The sequence below is a fragment of the Canis lupus genome, chromosome 19 (genome assembly GCF_003254725.2).
Source record: "Canis lupus dingo isolate Sandy chromosome 19, ASM325472v2, whole genome shotgun sequence".
Taxonomy (NCBI): Eukaryota; Metazoa; Chordata; class Mammalia; order Carnivora; family Canidae; genus Canis; species Canis lupus.
The window spans coordinates 51522235-51539102 of NC_064261.1; the positions used below are offsets into that span (position 1 = coordinate 51522235).

General features: G+C 48.3%; 1 protein-coding gene across 1 annotated transcript in view; it reads left to right on the forward strand.

Annotated features, from left to right (window-relative positions):
• Nucleotides 1-16868, forward strand: part of KIF5C (kinesin family member 5C) — a 148399-nt gene that overhangs the window by 81327 nt on the left and 50204 nt on the right. Inside the window, exons 11-12 of the mRNA XM_025431833.3 lie at nt 5322-5470; nt 15689-15864. Of these exons, the coding sequence (XP_025287618.1) occupies nt 5322-5470; nt 15689-15864 (325 nt within the window). The remainder of the gene's footprint in view (nt 1-5321; nt 5471-15688; nt 15865-16868) is intronic.

A 16868-nucleotide genomic window follows, 5' to 3' on the forward strand; every position in this document is an offset into this window, starting at 1 on the left:
ATCAGAGCATAATAACAAGTTATCTGCAAGGGTAAGAGTGAGCACTTTGGCCAGGGGAGACCCTTGGCTGTACCTTTGACATAAAATGGAAAAAAGACTCAGATCACTCCTGTTGCAGTGCTGTTGCTGAAGCACCAGTAAGGACAGCTTTTGCTCTTGGAGGGAGATATCCTGTGGGTGATGCTGGTTTAACCAGGTGCCAAATCCTCATCCAAATCCATTATTCCTCCGTGTTTCTCAGGAAACCAGAACTTTTTCAAAAGACACGAAACTTAGAGCTTTTAATTTTTCATTCCCTGTCCCCCACTGACAAGCAAGGAAAATGGCCTCACCGGGAAATGGGAAGGTGCTTTGCATCAGTCATGTTTCCAGTAGAAGGTTAGGTGTTTAATGTGGGAACTGGGACTCAACACATTAGAAGGTGTGATGGTTTTGTGTGTCAGCTTGGCTAGGCTGTAGGACTCAATTATTTAGTCAAACACCAATCTAGGTGTCGCTAGGAAGCTTTTTGTAAATGTGGTTAACATCTACCATCAGTTGACTTTAGGTAAAGTACATTGCTCTCCGTAGCATGGGTGGGCCTCATGCAATCAGTTGAAGGCCTTAAGAGCAAAACCTGAGGTTTCTCAGAGAGTAAGAAATTCTGCCTCAAAACTGCAGCGTCAATCCCCACGTCAGTTTCCAGCCTGCTAGCCTGCCCAGTGGCTTTCAGACTTTCTAGTCCCCACAATTGGGATAAACACAGAAATGTAGGGTATATCCTTTATGTCCATACCTGTACACGCATGTATGGATCTCTCTCTATTCATCGTTAGATACCTTGTATCTGCCCTATTGGTTCTCTCTCTTTAGAGAACTCTGAGTGACAAAGGGACGCTGGGTTCCTTCCTCCTGCCCTACAGTGGGAGGATCTCCATCTCTGTCTCTGTCACACCATTCACCACGCAGAGTCGCACGTTACAGAGGGAGTCTGTGTGCTGAAGGTGTGGGATTGTCGGGAGCTCCTTTCAAATGCCAGTACTATCCTGAACACCCAGAGGGGGAAGGAAGATGCTGAAAACAAGAGTTAGGAAGATACCAAGAACAAACATCGTTCTGACTCTTCCAGGAGACCGAAGTAATTAGGAGAATTCAGGTGATATGTAACCTGTTGATCATTCAGAACTGATGATGGCCCGAAAGTACAAGTGCAGGCGATTATGGAGGACTTGGGTGGGGATGGGATTTACGTGCAGAGTGATGTGAACCAAATAGTTGTAAAACTTGCTGTCTTCAACAAGGGCTTGATTCACATGCCAAATTATGAGAACACCTGTAGAATGTTGTCACCTGTGGGGGCTTAACCTCAGTGGTAGAGATGGACGCGGTTGGCAACCCTAGAAGGGTGGATATATGCTTCCAGACGTGTAAACTACAAATTCAGTGGCAGAGAGACCTAGAGGTGCTGGGCTGGAGATAGAATGCTTGAGGACGTGGGGGCAGGGTCTTCCTTCCACTCCTCAATGAAATATGCCTAAAGGAGTCCTTTTCTGACCCTGTCCCTATGGGGATCTAGGCGGAGGTTGTGCTGTGGCTTCTGCTCTTTGCTGTGCTTGGTCTGGCGGTTAACCTTTTTTTGTTTTGTTTTGTTTTTTTTGTTTTTTAGATTTTATTTATTTATTTGAGAGCAAGAGAGAGAGCAGGAGAGAGGGGAGGGGCAGAGGGAAAGAGGAGCAGCCTCGCCACTGAGCAGGGAGCTAGACGTGGGGCTCAATCCCAGGACGCTGAGATCATGACCCCAGAGCCCCAGTTAAGATTGTTTTTCAAAGGTGGTTAACATTCATTAGCATTGACGTCTTTTAAAAACTGGGTCCTGGTTCCCTTCCTGTGGGGAAAGGAGATGTTATATCTGGGGCAAGGCTGGATCATCTATTTTTTAAGCAGTGCTTGACTCTCTGAAGCAAACAGAAACAAAGAAAAATTGCAAAACAGAAACTGTGATAACTGTACCCTGAAGATTTGGCTCATTAGTGCTGAGCGGGTCTTGCCTTTAGGGTATATACCTGAGGTTAGTTAAGGTCTTTCCCTAAGTGGTCTTGGTTAGGATTTTGCGCAGTGTCTGCTATGAATATAACTTGTGGAATAGGCATTTATTTCTGTGTACAGCTTGGGGGCTCTGGCCGAAAAAACTGAGGGTCTTTGGGAATGAAGACTCAAGACAGTTGTCTGTTCCTTTGGGAGTAATCAGGTCACACTGGGATTAACCAAACGTTGTCACGGTGAGGTTGACCTATGAAGATGGTGAGGGAGCCGCGGATCTACGGCTAGAGTAAGGCTTCAGCAGATCACTGTTTTGTTTTCCTATACTGGGAAGATAACCTCCCAAAACTGTAGGTCTGTGTGGTATCGCTATGGTTATATAGGTTCAGCTAGGCAAAACCATAAAACCTGCCTTAAGAGCGCATCTCACGATTTGCTGTCCCATTGATTTTGCTTCCTTGGAAGCTACTTGAAATTCTTTCAGCGGCCGGGTTGAAGAGTAAATGCACATGGGTGTGCTCACGCGTCCCTGAATTGTGTCTGTAACACAGTCCTTGAGCGCTCAGAGGATCCATGCTGATTCACTGTGTTTGGACCATGAGTCCAGATGTGATGCTGTTTAGTGTAATTCCAGTTAGCCAGTATATGGAAACCCAAAGTAAAAGAGCAAAGAATGTGAAAGTTGGAAGATAATTGGATGTGCTCTGAAGGGAGCAGGGCAGACAAACAGAAACCAGTAGACCACTGCCCACCCATCCTGATGCCAATGAGCTAAACATTTACCCAGGAGGAAAGAGAATTGTGAGTGGCCGAAGTAGATAGGACCTAATGATTAGGCTCCTCTCTTCTGTAAATATTTCTGAAGTTCATGGTAAAGAGCAAAAGGGACTATAGATGTTCAACATCTTTTTACTCTAAGTCTCTTAAAGGAATGAGAGACTGAGATACTCTTTATTTTACTTCGCAAGGTTGGTTTCAAACCCCTAGACAGAATGTTTGTTCTTTTTAAAACAAATAACTCCAGGCACAGAGATTCAGGTATCTCTTTCAGTGACTCTGGTTTATTCCATGATTTAGAAATTCTTGCATCTAACTTGATTTCTTTCCTTTTTAAAGATTTTATTTATTTATTTATGAGAGACACAGAGAGAGACAGACAGACACAGGCAGAGGGAGAAGCAGTCTCCACGCGGGGAGCCCGAGGTGGGACTCGATCCCGGGACCCCGGGGTCACGCCCTGGGCCAAAGGCAGAGGCTCAACCGCTGAGCCATGACGGTGACTTGTAATGAAGAGAGATTTTTAAATTTGAATGAAGTCAAATTTATCTTTACTTCTATATCCTATTTAGGAAATCGTTACCACAAAGTCTTAAAGATATTCTCCTGTTTTGTTCTAGAGGCTTTATTCTTTTTACGTTTCACATTTATGTGTATGATTCATCTGGAAGAGAACGTCTATATGCTATTGGAGGAGTTGATAAAGGTCACACACACCCCTCTCCCTCAGCACCATATTTTAAAGGCCCATCCTTTCCCACTGTGCTGTATGGGCACCTTGTTGTATATTAGATGACTTTGTAGGTTAATGTCTGTTTCTAGATGATCCGTTCTATGTCTATTCTTTTTTTTTTTTTCCTAAAGATTTATTTATTTTTAGAGCGTGTGCATGTGTGCGCCGGGCGTGGGAGGGGCCAAGGGAGAGGGAGAGAACCCAAGCAGATTCCACACCTGCACCGAGCTGGACCCTTCAATGTCCACAAGCATTTTAGCCATAGGTTGTTTTTCACTTTCTGACTTACTGAGTTGATAGTGCACGCTGCGGTGCTTGTGCTCGTCCTGAGGAGCATCCATGCTGCCGCCGGAGGATGTTGGAAGGCGAGACGAGAGTGTCGAGCTGGCACAGACTGGAAGTAGTAATGAAATTGCTGCTGTTTGAATGAATTAGAGCTGAAGCACTTCTAGGGACAGAAGCCTCAAGCTACAGAGAACGAGGGAGAATTTTACTAATTCTTAAGTGGAGTCTTAGGATGAAATCATCTCACTCCGTTTGACAGTTGGGTTATTTAGTTGTCTGTTTTAAGAATTAATTTTTGGAATGACATCTGTAGCCCTGATGAGGGCTGGTGAATTTCTTTCCCCGAAATAGAAATCGTGTCCAAAATGTCGTTTCATGACAACAGTTAATTAACCTGAATCACACATCAGATAATGCTGGCAAATATGACAGTACAAGAACTTGTGGGAGTTAAAAATGGAAAAGGGAAGAGCAAATAAAACAGGAAATCACAGTTTTAAATGAAGTTTTTGCCTTCTTCAGTAAATAATAAGTGGGTTTCGGTCGTGGTCAGTTTCCTTTTTAATTGGGCAGGTCTGCTTGTGTGTTCATTGCTGCAGGTAACTAGGTGAATCATGTCTTTTTAGTATTAGCAAGAGCTGCCACCGCCTTTGCTCCCATCGGCTGCTCCCTGAGTGACTGTCCAGACGTCCACTGGGGCATCAGGCCCCCGCCCCCCCATTCACTCCATCTCTTTTACTGGAAATGACAAAATGATGCCCCTCCGGCATGTTTGTTTGCCCCACACATTATTTTGGAAAACCGTTTAAAACCGGGAGATAAAAGTACTGACTTTTCCTTGGAAAATGGGATGAATGGAGAGCAGTGGGCCCCCCACTCCCGCGTGGTGACAATTTCCTGTGAAGAGGGGCTGCTCAGCAGCGAGCCTTGGTTTACCTGGCTGGCCTGAACCTGTCAAGTGATGTGCCGGTCCCGGGAAACGTGTTGACGTGTGTTCCACACACCAGGGACGATTCTAGGGATGTGATTAAGGGAAGCAACCTCCGTCTGTGGTTTATTGGTAGGAGAAACTGTAAACTCTACAAGACTTTGGCTCAGTTGTCTTGGTGTAGCCCCGGGGTTTCATAAATGTTAGGATAGAAGGAAGCTCTCCCTTAGGAAGATGAACGTGGCAGGCCCGTGCACGATGCGTCGAGGAGGATGCTGAGTGCTTGAGGAAAAGACCGTCGTCACACGTCAGGGCCAAGAACATAGATTTAGGTGGTGGCAGGGGGAACAGAAAAAGACGTGGCCCTGGAAACCCCTTGGGATGTAGACTGGCAGGGGGGAAAGGGGAATGGGGAACGGCGAGTTTGGTGAGTTGGAGGGGGTGGTAGTAGGTGCCAGAGTCCCTTCTGCTTCCCAGTCTCGGCCTTCTGATGGGAAGGCACCTGAAGCTTAATTGTATTCACCATTTAGCTAAGCCAGTAGCTACCCTGAGTCTCTCCCTTCTGTTTCTGGACCCCAGGGCCAAGACCATCAAGAATACGGTGTCTGTGAACCTGGAATTGACGGCGGAAGAATGGAAGAAGAAATACGAGAAAGAGAAAGAGAAAAACAAGACTCTGAAGAATGTGATCCAGCATCTAGAGATGGAACTGAACCGATGGAGGAACGGTAAGGAGGAATGAGGCACGGACGTGTGTTTGCCTTTTCCTGGGGCAGCCGGGATCCTGGGTCACTTGGGGAGGAGGGGACGGTGGTGGAGCTCGGTCCCGCCTCGCAGCAGCCCGTGTGCGCGAGTGAGGTTTTCTCTCTGCCCGAACCCCAGTCATTGGCGGACGTGTGTGCTTCGTGTGGGCAAGTGGCTGTTTGCAGGGTTGCCTTATCTCTTTCCGATGACGTGCTCCCCGATCTGTTATTGCAGTTCTCTCTGCTAGCCCCAGCTGAGGTTTAGAGGGCAGGGCTCGAGACTTTGTGGCTCAGATTGCTTTTGGTTAAATGAAAAATGTCATTCTCTCCTATGTGAGTCTTATAATTGATTTAGGGTTAAAAGTCAGCTTTGACAAATATTTGCAATTGGTGGGGGGGGAGGAGGGCGTCCAAGGGATCTTCATGCTCTGCTTCTTCAGAGCCAGAAATAGAGGGCTCCTAAAGAAGCTCTGTACTAAAATGGAGTCTTACAGGCTTATTTCGTGACTGTGTTTTTTTTTTTTTTTTTTTATTCTCCGAAAAAACATTCTCTTTGGTTTGTTACTCAAAGAAAATATCTCCGAGAGCTGACACACACTGGGTGGGTGGGTTGTGGGTGAGGCGTTGAAGAGGGGTTTCCAGATCCAAGTGCAGACAGATTATTTCGGAAATTTTAGCATTGTGATGGAATTAGAAGGTAGAAGTCTTTTGCTTTTTCTTTTCTTTTTCTTTTTTTTCTTTTTTTTTTTAAACTGAACAGGCAGGCTGGTGTGTGTAGGGCACAGTGGATAGCTGGAGATTCGGATGCTGTGTCCACTGTACCTGAGGCGCTGCTGCAGACCTCAGTCTCTTGGGTGAGCGTCGGAGCCTGGGGCTGCCCGCAGGGTTGGGGGGAGCCCGCCTGTAGGTAACTGCAGACTTAGCGCTTCTGCGTTTGCCGCCGTGCTGTGCTAGGAAAGGTGGGGTGCCGATGACCTACTATTCAATGGAAAAACAATTATGAAGCAAAGCGGGATTCAGGAGAGGTTCGAGAAGTGACCTAGTAGCCTAAATAACACAATTCTTTTCTTTTTGGGAGATTTTCTAGCTGCACACATGTTTTGAAAGCGGCTACAATAATTGAATAATTCAGCACCTGGGGCCCGTGGCTGATTCCTTGCGATTTGGCAGGAGTTAGGAGAGTGGGGAGGGATGGTTGGCAAGGCAGGGAGCGGTCGTATGAAATTTTGTTCTATTTCTGGGATCCTCTTGGGTCAGTTCTCTGCTGGGCAACTGGAACATTCAGTAAAGCCTTTTGGTAAAGGGAGGGAGCCTGGTCTAAGAACACTGTGCAGCGGGCAACTGGCCTTGTTTTTTTCTCTTCTGTCCTAGCCCTTGCCAAGCTCTCACCCTGCAGTGCTCCATCTCTCCACCAGCTCTGTCCTCAGGGGTCTGGCCCCGCTGCCCTGTTTGCCTACTCACCCTCCTGCCCAGGCACAGTCCCTTGGCTGTTGGACTTTTAACTTGGCATCGTTTTAATTGTCCCTCTTCATTCACCTTGTAGAGCTACTCAGAAATATACGGTTTTCCATGTCCTACGGGGTGAGAGCCTACATAAGCCCTTATTTACAGAATTTGGGAAAACTCATGTATGGTTTCTGGCACGTGATAGACTTTCATAGATTACGTAAACATGCCTTTAATCCATTGCTGGAGAGGAAAGGGTGAGCCGTCAGTCATGGTCTCTGCACTTACGGAGCTTATGGTCCTGCTGAGGGAGAGACTCCAGCCAAAAAGGGAAAGGATAAGGGACTAAAAGTTATTACAACGGGCCCTGACTTTGAGAAGCCAGTGAAGGCTTCCCCCAGTATGCAACCTAGGGAATAGCATCTAAGAGAAGCAGTTAGGAGCAGCAAGGTCGAAGTGGGAGTTGAGGGTAGAGGGACCTGCACTGACAACATCCCCCGGGGACAGCCTGGATGTGGGAGCTGGGGTGGGGCAGTCGTGGCCTGAGATGGATGGGAGGGGTTCAGGATTTCATCTGGGAAGCAGTGAGAAGCCCTTCAGGGATATTAAACTGAAGGTCATATGATAAGGTTTGCAGCTTTGAAGATCTGTTGGTTGTTGGTCGTATTGGAGAACGGACTGGAGAGGGGGAGGAGGGCCAGGAACAAGGATGGTCTTCCAGGGATGAGGTTGCAGTAGTTGGGTGGAGAGACCGGGCAATGGAAAGGGAGAGACCTGGGCGGACCAGAGAGGTATGCAGGAGGTGAGATCAGCAGGCCTTGCTGAGGAGCTGGCCCTGGGGAGAGAGTGCCAACTTGGCTGGCTTGCCGAGATGGATGGAGGGTGGGACCATTTACTGAAACAAGAAACACCAGAGGAGAACCAGACTGAAGACAGATGAGGTGAGGAGGGGGCTTTGCGGTGCCCCTCGAACATCCAGGTGAAGTGCCAAATGAGGAATTAGGTCCAAGGGTGCAGTGCTCGCTCGGAGGCACTGGCTGAGCTGGAGGAAGAAAGACAACTTGAACTTGAGGAAGTCCATGAAGGCATGGGTAGGGGTGAGCTTCCCTATAGAGAGGGCGGGCAGGGAAGAGGAGAGGGAGAGGGTCTTGAGAGCGACCCCCTCGGCCATTACCCTGTAATCCCTGAGTGGGGGTGATAGAGGAGGGGATCTGCGGAGCCCTCCTGGCCTCCCAAGCTGACATCTGTGTCTTAAAGACGATTTTTTTCCAAAAGCAAAAGTTTGCAAATGTAGAGAAGGAGCGTCGGTGATACAGATTTGGGGCTGGAAGTGCGGCAGGTAGAGATAGAGCATCGTGGGGCTGGTCCTGGGAGCAGCTGTGAGCGCAGGACGACCTCAGGATTAACGGTCGCGCGTCCAGCCACACAGCCCCGGACGCTGGTCCTGTGCCTAGGCTGGGCCCTGAGCCCTCAAGCAGCCCTCGAGGTTTGGTCCGGCCGGAGACTCACCCACGGTGGCTGCGCCCCGGACAGGGCAGGGCTGTGCGTGGAGGGCGGCGGCCTGCGCACAGCCCTGCCGAGGTGAGGGCTTGGCTCGCTCCACTTAGAGGAGCGTGAGACCCGCCACACGGGAAGGAAGGCCCTGGGAGCGCCTGCGCCAGGCCTCCCTCCTCACGGCGGCGAGCGGGGCTGGTTGGTGTCCCCGGAGCGTGGGCTCCTGAGAGCTGACGGAGAGGAGACGCGGTGCCCCCACCTGTCACCTGTCACCGAGGGACAGGGGATTTCTGACTTTCTTCGGAAACTCGAAGCGAGCATCGGCTCCAAACTTGGAGGAGCCCGCGGCCTGGTTCGCGTCCCGCCTGGGGGCTGCACAGGCCAGCGGCGGCGTCGGGTGGTGCCGTCCCCGCTGCCGAGGGGGGCCCGTCCTTTCGGGTGTGCCCGTGCCTGGAAGTCCGGCGGTTGGATCAGCCGTGGAAGAGCAAGAGAAGACGCGCGTGCCTCCCCCTGCTGCGCTTTCCCCTCTGTGCTGTTCTGTAGACTGAGGCAGGGAAAGAAAGGACTGGAAGGGGTAAAATCGCACGATGTCACAGTGGCAGGTTGGGTCCGGGCCGATCCTGTGAGGCGAGGAGGCGGATGGAAGTGGGTTGCCCTGGGACCCGCTGCAGGAGAGGGCGTTGGCCGCCCGAGGTCGTGGAAGTGGAATGACCCCCCTGTCGCGAGCCTGCAGGCCGCCCCCCCCCCAGCCCCCGCTCCGAACCAGCTTTGAGCGCCTGCGCCTCGGGGCCTAGCGCAGAACACAAGGCTGCCGGTTTTGTCCTCGGGGCACCGTGGAACTCGGGGCAAACCCGCCACGCTTGGCCGTGCCTCCTCTCTGCGCCTGGCATCGGGCAGGCGGGCTCAGGACACCCGCATGCTGGCTGAAGGGGAGGCCCTGCCTTGATTTTGTAAGGAAGGAAGAAGGAGGGCCAGGCGCCTTGGGGTGCCGGGGTCGGAACGGGTCGGAACGGGCCCTGCCTGCCTTAAGCAGAACAGGAAGGCACGCGGTATCTGTGAGCGACTCAAGAACCCAAGAAGAGCCGAGCAGCCGGCCTCACCTGGCAAACCTGGGCCTACTCAGAGGCCAGGCCTCCCAAGGGGCCGCGCCTGCCGTGGATCCCCTCTCGGGTTTCCTCCCCCTTCCTTGCACCCCCTTCCTTGAGGCCCAGAGGCCTGGGAGAGAAGGGAGCCACTGCGCGTGGTGCTGGGCCCTCCGCTGGGCCCTCCGACCCGTCCTCCACGCCCTGGAAGATGGAATTCCTCACAAGGAGAATGGGAGCCGAGTGAAAAACACCCACCGGTCCACGGCACTCTGCTAGTGACATCTTGTGGGCTGAGATCGATCGACAGTCCTTGGAGTCTGGAAGGTGTTGGCAGCTCAGCCTCAGGAGCTCTGTGCAGCCTCTGTGCTTACGGACAGATAGATGCAGGAGGCGGTTGCCACGAGCAGGATTGGTTTTGGGGTTTTTTCCTTCCCAGCTCTGTTGTTTGCTCATCATATACATGGAAAGGACTTGAACATAGGGTTGGATTATGAGTGAGTGAGTTATGGCTCCCGGTTCACCCCGCCGTTTCCCCCCAGTTCATCCCAAAGACTCTTGATGGGAGGATAGGGAGGCGGTGCTGGAATCCCAGGGCCGGGACCCTTGGAAAGGGAATGGGCCCACTTTCCCCATTGCTGCCAGGTCGGTCTTTACACGTGCCCCCTCTTCTTTGATAATTCTTTGAATTTTGCCCTTATTTTTTAAAGATTTTACTTATTTATGAGAGAGAGAAGCGGGCTTCCTGTGGGGAGCCCGAAGCGGCCCTGGATCCCAGGACCTCAGCATCACGCCCTGAGCCGAAGGCAGATGCTCAACCACTGAGCCCCCCAGGCGCCCCTGAATTTTGCCCGTTTAAAAGTGGCCACATCCTACGGGGGGCTTAAGAAGTCAGAAAAGGAGGCCCTGAAGATCCAGGTGTCAGAAGTACAGGGAAGTGACCCAACAGTAGGGCACATCTGCAGTGTCTTGTGAATAATTACATACATTAAATAACAGAATGGATGTGGATTTACCCCATCTGCTGAAGTCATGCAAAGAAATGATTTCATCACAGGCTGGGAAGGCGTGGAAAAATCGGCAATCTCTCTCTAGAACAGATTTGTTCTCCACCATTTAAAACCTGCCAGGCCAGCAGGCTTGCTTTCCCTAACTGGCTGAATCTGTAGCCGGGAGTCTGATCCGGGGCTTTGTGGGACTGTGTGGCCTCGCGTAGCTGGCACACAATTTGCTCTCCTAGCATTAGAGACGTCGAGCATGCCGCCCCTCCCCCGGCCTGGATTCAGGCCTGCAGTAGGAGCTCAGAAGTTAGCGTTTCGTTGGAGACCCCCTGGTTTGTCAGGCTCGCTTCTCTTGAGAGCACAGCCAGACTCTGTAGAAAGCCTGACCGCTAGGAGCTAGAACGGTGGGGGCTGCCCAAGGGGTCAGGACTGTGAAGAGATTTCGGCGTCCTGGGTGACCAGTTTATTAGAAAATTACTCTAGAAGGGATTAGAAAATGTCTTAAGCTGCTTACAGTATTTTTAGGAACTAGGGTGAGAGATGCTATTTGTGTGCAAAATAATCCCATAAAGGAATGACTTTTTTTTTTTTTTTTTTTTAAACCTCACATTTATATAATGACATCTTGTAGCCAGCTGCTCTTACCCATCTGGCAACTTAAAGATTTCCTTTTAGTTTCTTTGATATAGAAATTACCTGCCATTAGGTCTGCCACTGGGCCTGTTTAATTGGTATTAAAAGAAAGAGCCTCCTTTGCCAGATCTGCTGTGGTTTCTGACGGAAGCTGTGAGTGACCAGCAAATCTCTGCCCCTGGAGTTGCAGAGAGAATGCAATTACCTTTCTATGTTCTCCAGAGGCTTTAGGGACTCAATTTATGAAAAGGATAACTAGCTCGTTGCTATTTCATGTGTGAAATTTTAATGAATTACTGGCAGTCTAATGGTTTTCTTCTTCTTCTTTTTTTTTGAAAAAACAAGAAAAACCAAAAAGCCTGTTTTAGAATTTTTAACTAATAGCCCTAACGAGTATTTTTGATTAGTCTGCCATCCTTGTTTATTGCAATTGATGGATTTTTACTTTTTGTAGAAACGCTATTTATGCCCTCGGGAGGTTTTCGTTTTATAATTAAAATGCTCTGCAAACCTTGTAGGTGTGCTCCTAGTGAATGCTCCTGTGTACACACAAATCTTTTTAGTCCTTAAAGGTAATTACATCTGACAATAGGAAATGCCAGAATGCTTATTTAAAGAAAGGAAAGGTTTCTAGTGGGAGTGGGGGGAGCTTTCATTGTAGAAAATCAGATGCTTTACGGTATTATAAGCTCTTTCCCTATAGACAGCTGGTATAAAGCCTCAGGGAATGAACTAAGAGAAGGAGAAATTTGCTTTAAATGCAAAAAGGGGAATCAAAATAAAAATAGATGCTCATCTTCATTTGGTGGTCCTTTTCCGGTCTCTCCCCACCAGATTTTAGGACATTTTTTTTCCTCCGGGGTTTGTTTGCAGCTGTGTGCCTTGTCACAGTCGGTTGTCCCATAATCACCTCGTGGGGCCTTCTCTGGAGACTCCGTCCACTGCAGTGCAGGGAATATTCTCGATTAACGTGGAGAGATTGCCATGGAGACAGATTGCCTAGTGTCAGGTCTCGCATAGTGCTGGGAATTTACAATCCCCAGACGTGTTTGTGAGCCGGACAGTGTAGTTACCAGGGACGCTTCTGGAAGTCATTTCCTCCGTCCTTTGAAGGGTAGCAGTGTTGGGGAGAACCAGCTCTCCGTTCCTCTCTGGGCAGGAGCTGTGCTCTCCTACGGATGCCTCCTGCTTTTGTTTCCTGCGTGTTGCTGCTTTGTTCTTCTCGGCCTGAACGGCTGCTGTAAAAAATAATCCTGACTGCCTGACCTTTGGAATATAAACTGGGAAGAGCTCCCTGTTTAGATGTAGCTTTGTAGGGGACATGTTGATGCTTTGATTCAGAGAATTGTTTTAGAGAAACCAGAAAGTCGGCTAGTGGTTTCGAATATTGTTTTAGTAATCACAAAAATAAGCCTGAAAGGGACTTGTGTAGTTACATTGTGTTTTATTTTTGGAATCGAGCTACAACCACAAAGGTCTTGTGAAGACCTCAGCAACAGTAATCTCGGAACAAGTAAAAAATACCTGCAAAGCGCAAACAGTTGATAAATCGTTAGGGCGAGGACAGGATAAGAGATGGACTTTAAACAATAATAAGCTTTTGCTTTTTTTTTTACGTAGCCTATGGTAATTCAATCTTTAAGAAATGCCGTGTTAAAGGAATCATTATTTTTCGTCCTTTACGAAAAAGCAAGGGAAGAGGTTAAGCAGAAGATGGACTTGTGATTAATTAGATCAGTTAAAAGATGCAGCGTGGCTCAGCGTCCTGCCATGGTACCGGAGATGTTAGCGAGGTTTGTCGAGTACGTTCAGGGTGCCTCGCGGCAGAGCGTTGGCTGCTTGATGAACCGCTGTGTTCTTGGACAACTCTGGTACTCAGTGATGCTGCAGTTCCTCAGTGGGGAAAAGGGGCAGATTTAGGGTCACTGGCCAGTAGGCTCTAGGGCATCATCCCTGGGCTCCTTAGCTCACCCCAGGCTCGTGGTGGCACTGGCTCTCGGCCATGTGGAACCAAGGAACGTGGGGACTAGGTCTCTTCCAGCGGTGTTTGCATCTCGCCTCTGCACTCGGGGCAAGTTGGCATAGGATGATAGGACTATGTTCTGCTGGTTTCTGGTCTAGTGCAGTCAAGAATTGCACCTTCATCATGCTTAAGCTGCAAGATTAAATTCATGCTGCACTGGATTGCCCTGTTCACAAAGTTCAGAAGGTAGAGCTGAAAAATTAGAGATACAGTCTAACCCAACTAGGGGAAAGAGTCACCAAAATGTTAGTGGTACGCATCTCTGGAGAAGGATCAAAATTGGGAGGTAGGGGTGAAGGAGGGCTTTACAGTTTTTGTGTATGTAATTTGTGGTTAGAAAAAGATAGATCTATATATTTAGGCAAAAAAAAAAAGAAATCCTTGGGAACTAGAATATGGTACTGCTTTTATAGCCTGTGGATTTAGCAGGCCGGAGAGAATATAGATCCTTTAATTGGATGAAATCCAGTCTGTACTGCAAGGTCCTTGATGGATGTTTTAAACCAGGAATTGGAACTGAATGAAATATTGATTTGGTTCAGGTTCAGTTCAAAGACTACTCTGATATTCTGGTTTTGTTTCAGGTCAATAATTTTAGAAAAAGGCGTAGGTACAGTACAGTCTAGATGAGCTTCAGAAGGAAAAAGGGTTGGCTCAGTCTTACATGCAGCAAAGGAATACTTCATTCCAGGTTTTGCTTCAAATGGAACTGTGACACAGAAACGAAATCACTGGATGTTAATTTTATTTGACAGGGAGGCCTTCCTACCATTTTGTGATTATCAGGTGAGATTACGAAATCTTAAGCAGCAAAGCTAACCCATCACAAGGTGTTTTGTTTATATATTCAGATAAATGTGTGCAGTGTCCAGGTGGCTTCCTTGAGGCGTGTTGCATAGTGTTAACAAAGCCACAGATGAGGAGATCCAGTTCTTTTTTTTTCTTTTTTTTAGAAATTCCCTCTGTCTTAGGGCAGTTTTCCTGGGGACTTTCCACAAAATGCATTTTATGGGCTGAGAACTGGGTGAGGCTTGGAACATTGCAGACACTCCCTGATTGTAGCAAACTGAGTGTGAAGTCGATGGTAAACATTGTGATGGAAAAGTATGTTTGGTTTTGGTTTGCTTTCCAAAAAGATGTTTGAGAGACTCAGTTGGGCCACATGGTTTTCATAGAATCCTTTTTATGCAGTCTGTCTTTGCAAGGTGATTTTCTGGTTGTGGCTGGCCACTGACCAGCCTGAGAACTTCCCTTTTGCCCTTCAATTTGAATAGTCAAGGTTTTTTTTTGTTTTGTTTTGTTTTGTTTTGTTTTGTTTTTTTGATGATTTTATTTATTCATGAGAGACACACAGAGAGAGGCAGAGACACAGGCAGAGGGAGAAGCAGGCTCCCTGCAGGGGAGCCCGATGTGGGACTCAATCCCGGGACCCTGGGGTCATGCCCTGGGGGCCTAAAGCAGTCGCTCAACCACTGAGCCCCCAGCTGCCTCTTGAATAGTCAAGCTCGGTAACGCTTCCTTCAGAGGCCTCTGCAAACACTGCTCTGAAGACCGAGAAGTAGTAGGTGCCAGTCTGCAGACTGAGAAGTGGTATGCAGGGTGTCCGCGCGATATTCTGGACTGGCTGCTTTTTCTTTCCTGGATCTACTTGACATCATAAGAAATTAGTGTAGTTGAAGTCTCCAGGTGAGCCAATTAATTGTGACCTCCTAGGGGAGAGGATGATAGTAGAACGTGTGTTTGTGTTATGTCAGTCAGAGCTCCCGGGTCCAGGGCTACCCTGGTTTTCTGCTTCAGATTCAGAGGGTCTCGGATTCAGACGATTACGGTCCTGGAGTGTTCCCCTCAATAGTGATGAATTTCCTTGATTTGACTATTTTTCCTAATGGAATGATATCCTAATTAATTGGTAATTAGGATGCCTCAGAGGTCTGTTTGCCTGTGAATCAACCACTAGATAGAATCTGATTCCAACAAAACCCCAGAATATTCCCCAAAAAAGGGAAAGTGTCTGCAAAAAATTCTGGATGTCCCTGCAAGCTGTATTAGTGAAGAGTTTGTGTGGTTGGTGGAACCCGAGTATTTAAGTGATGCATCACGAGACAGGGAGTAGTATATAGTCTTCTTCCTCCTTAGACTAGTTTTTTTTTTTTTTTTTTTAATTTTTTTTTTTTACTTATGATAGTCACACAGAGAGAGAGAGGCAGAGACACAGGCAGAGAGAGAAACAGGCTCCATGCACCGGGAGCCCGACGTGGGATTCGATCCCGGGTCTCCAGGATCGCGCCCTGGGCCAAAGGCAGGCGCCAAACCGCTGCGCCACCCAGGGATCCCCCTTAGACTAGTTTTGATCAATTAACTACCACCTTCCTTGCCAAATAAAAAGAACACAAGCTCTGACTTTCTACAACAGCTCTCTATTGTGTCCTCTGTGTCTTTTCATGGGAGTGGGTATTTTGGGAACTCTTCCTGTAGGGTTACATGCTGAATTTCTTCAATCCCCAACCCCTCTTGTGCTTTGCAGGAGAAGCTGTGCCTGAGGATGAACAGATCAATGCTAAGGACCAGAAGACCTTGGAGCCCTGTGATAACACCCCCATCATAGATAATATTGCTCCTGTTGTTGCTGGCATCTCTGCAGAGGAGAAAGAGAAGTATGATGAGGAGATCTCCAGTCTCTACAGACAGCTGGATGATAAGGTCTGTAGCCAGAGATGATAGTCTTCACTCCGGTACCTAGGCGGAAGCTGGCGGGTCCTAGACTTACTGGCCAGAAGCAGCTTCCAGGCCCATGGAGCTGCTGTAGGGCTGCAGACTGACGTTTATGTCTGTCTCCTTAATATCTGCCCTGCTCTTGATTGGAACTTGACTCGTGTGGAATGGAAACTTTCATGGAAGTTTGATCGGAAGACCTGGAGAGTTGGTCTAGATAGAGAGTCTTCACTCTGGACATGGGACTGGGGCTGATCACTGCATGATCCTTGTGTAATTGTCTCTTCTATTTTTCTCTGGGCCTGTGCCTCCCCTTTTGAAAACTTGAACGGTAGTGCCAGCTGTAGGGACAAGGTGGTGACTCCTAAAGCTAATATTCTTTAATCATGTAGCTCTTAGGCCGTGGGATGAGGAACCAATGGTAATGGCTTGTGGTCTGACAGCTTTGCCTTTATTGGTGAATCTGTTTTCAGGGGCTTACTCTTGAATGAAGTAGTTGGAACATGCTGTTAGGGATGTCCAATTCTATGCCAAACTTTTGGGACTCAAAAGTCATGTAAATGCATAAGTTGGAATGGAAGAAAAGAGACCTTGGAGAACACTGTATATCATTCGTCCCCAGTGAAGGTCGGGTTAGGAATCCCAGAGGCATAGGAAATTAAATTGATGTCTCATGTGATCTTGGCATATTGCCCTTGGAATATTCTAAATCCTTTCGGTTCATTTCATCAAGGTTGCTGATATTTTTAGTCTGATTTAATCTTTTCTGTTGTGGTTCAGCTTGGAGTGCTTGGGGACACCTCTGGTTTGGCTGAAACCGCTTTGTTAACATTGCCATTAATCTTACGGGCCTGGCTATTCTGAGTGAAGCTCAGTCCGTATCACCTTTACAAGCAAAGTGTGAAGCTAGTTCTGCTTATCTGTGACTCTGGGAATTCGCATTGTAACCACAGTGTTAAACTGGGGGCACCCCGCCCTTCTGGCAACCTCTT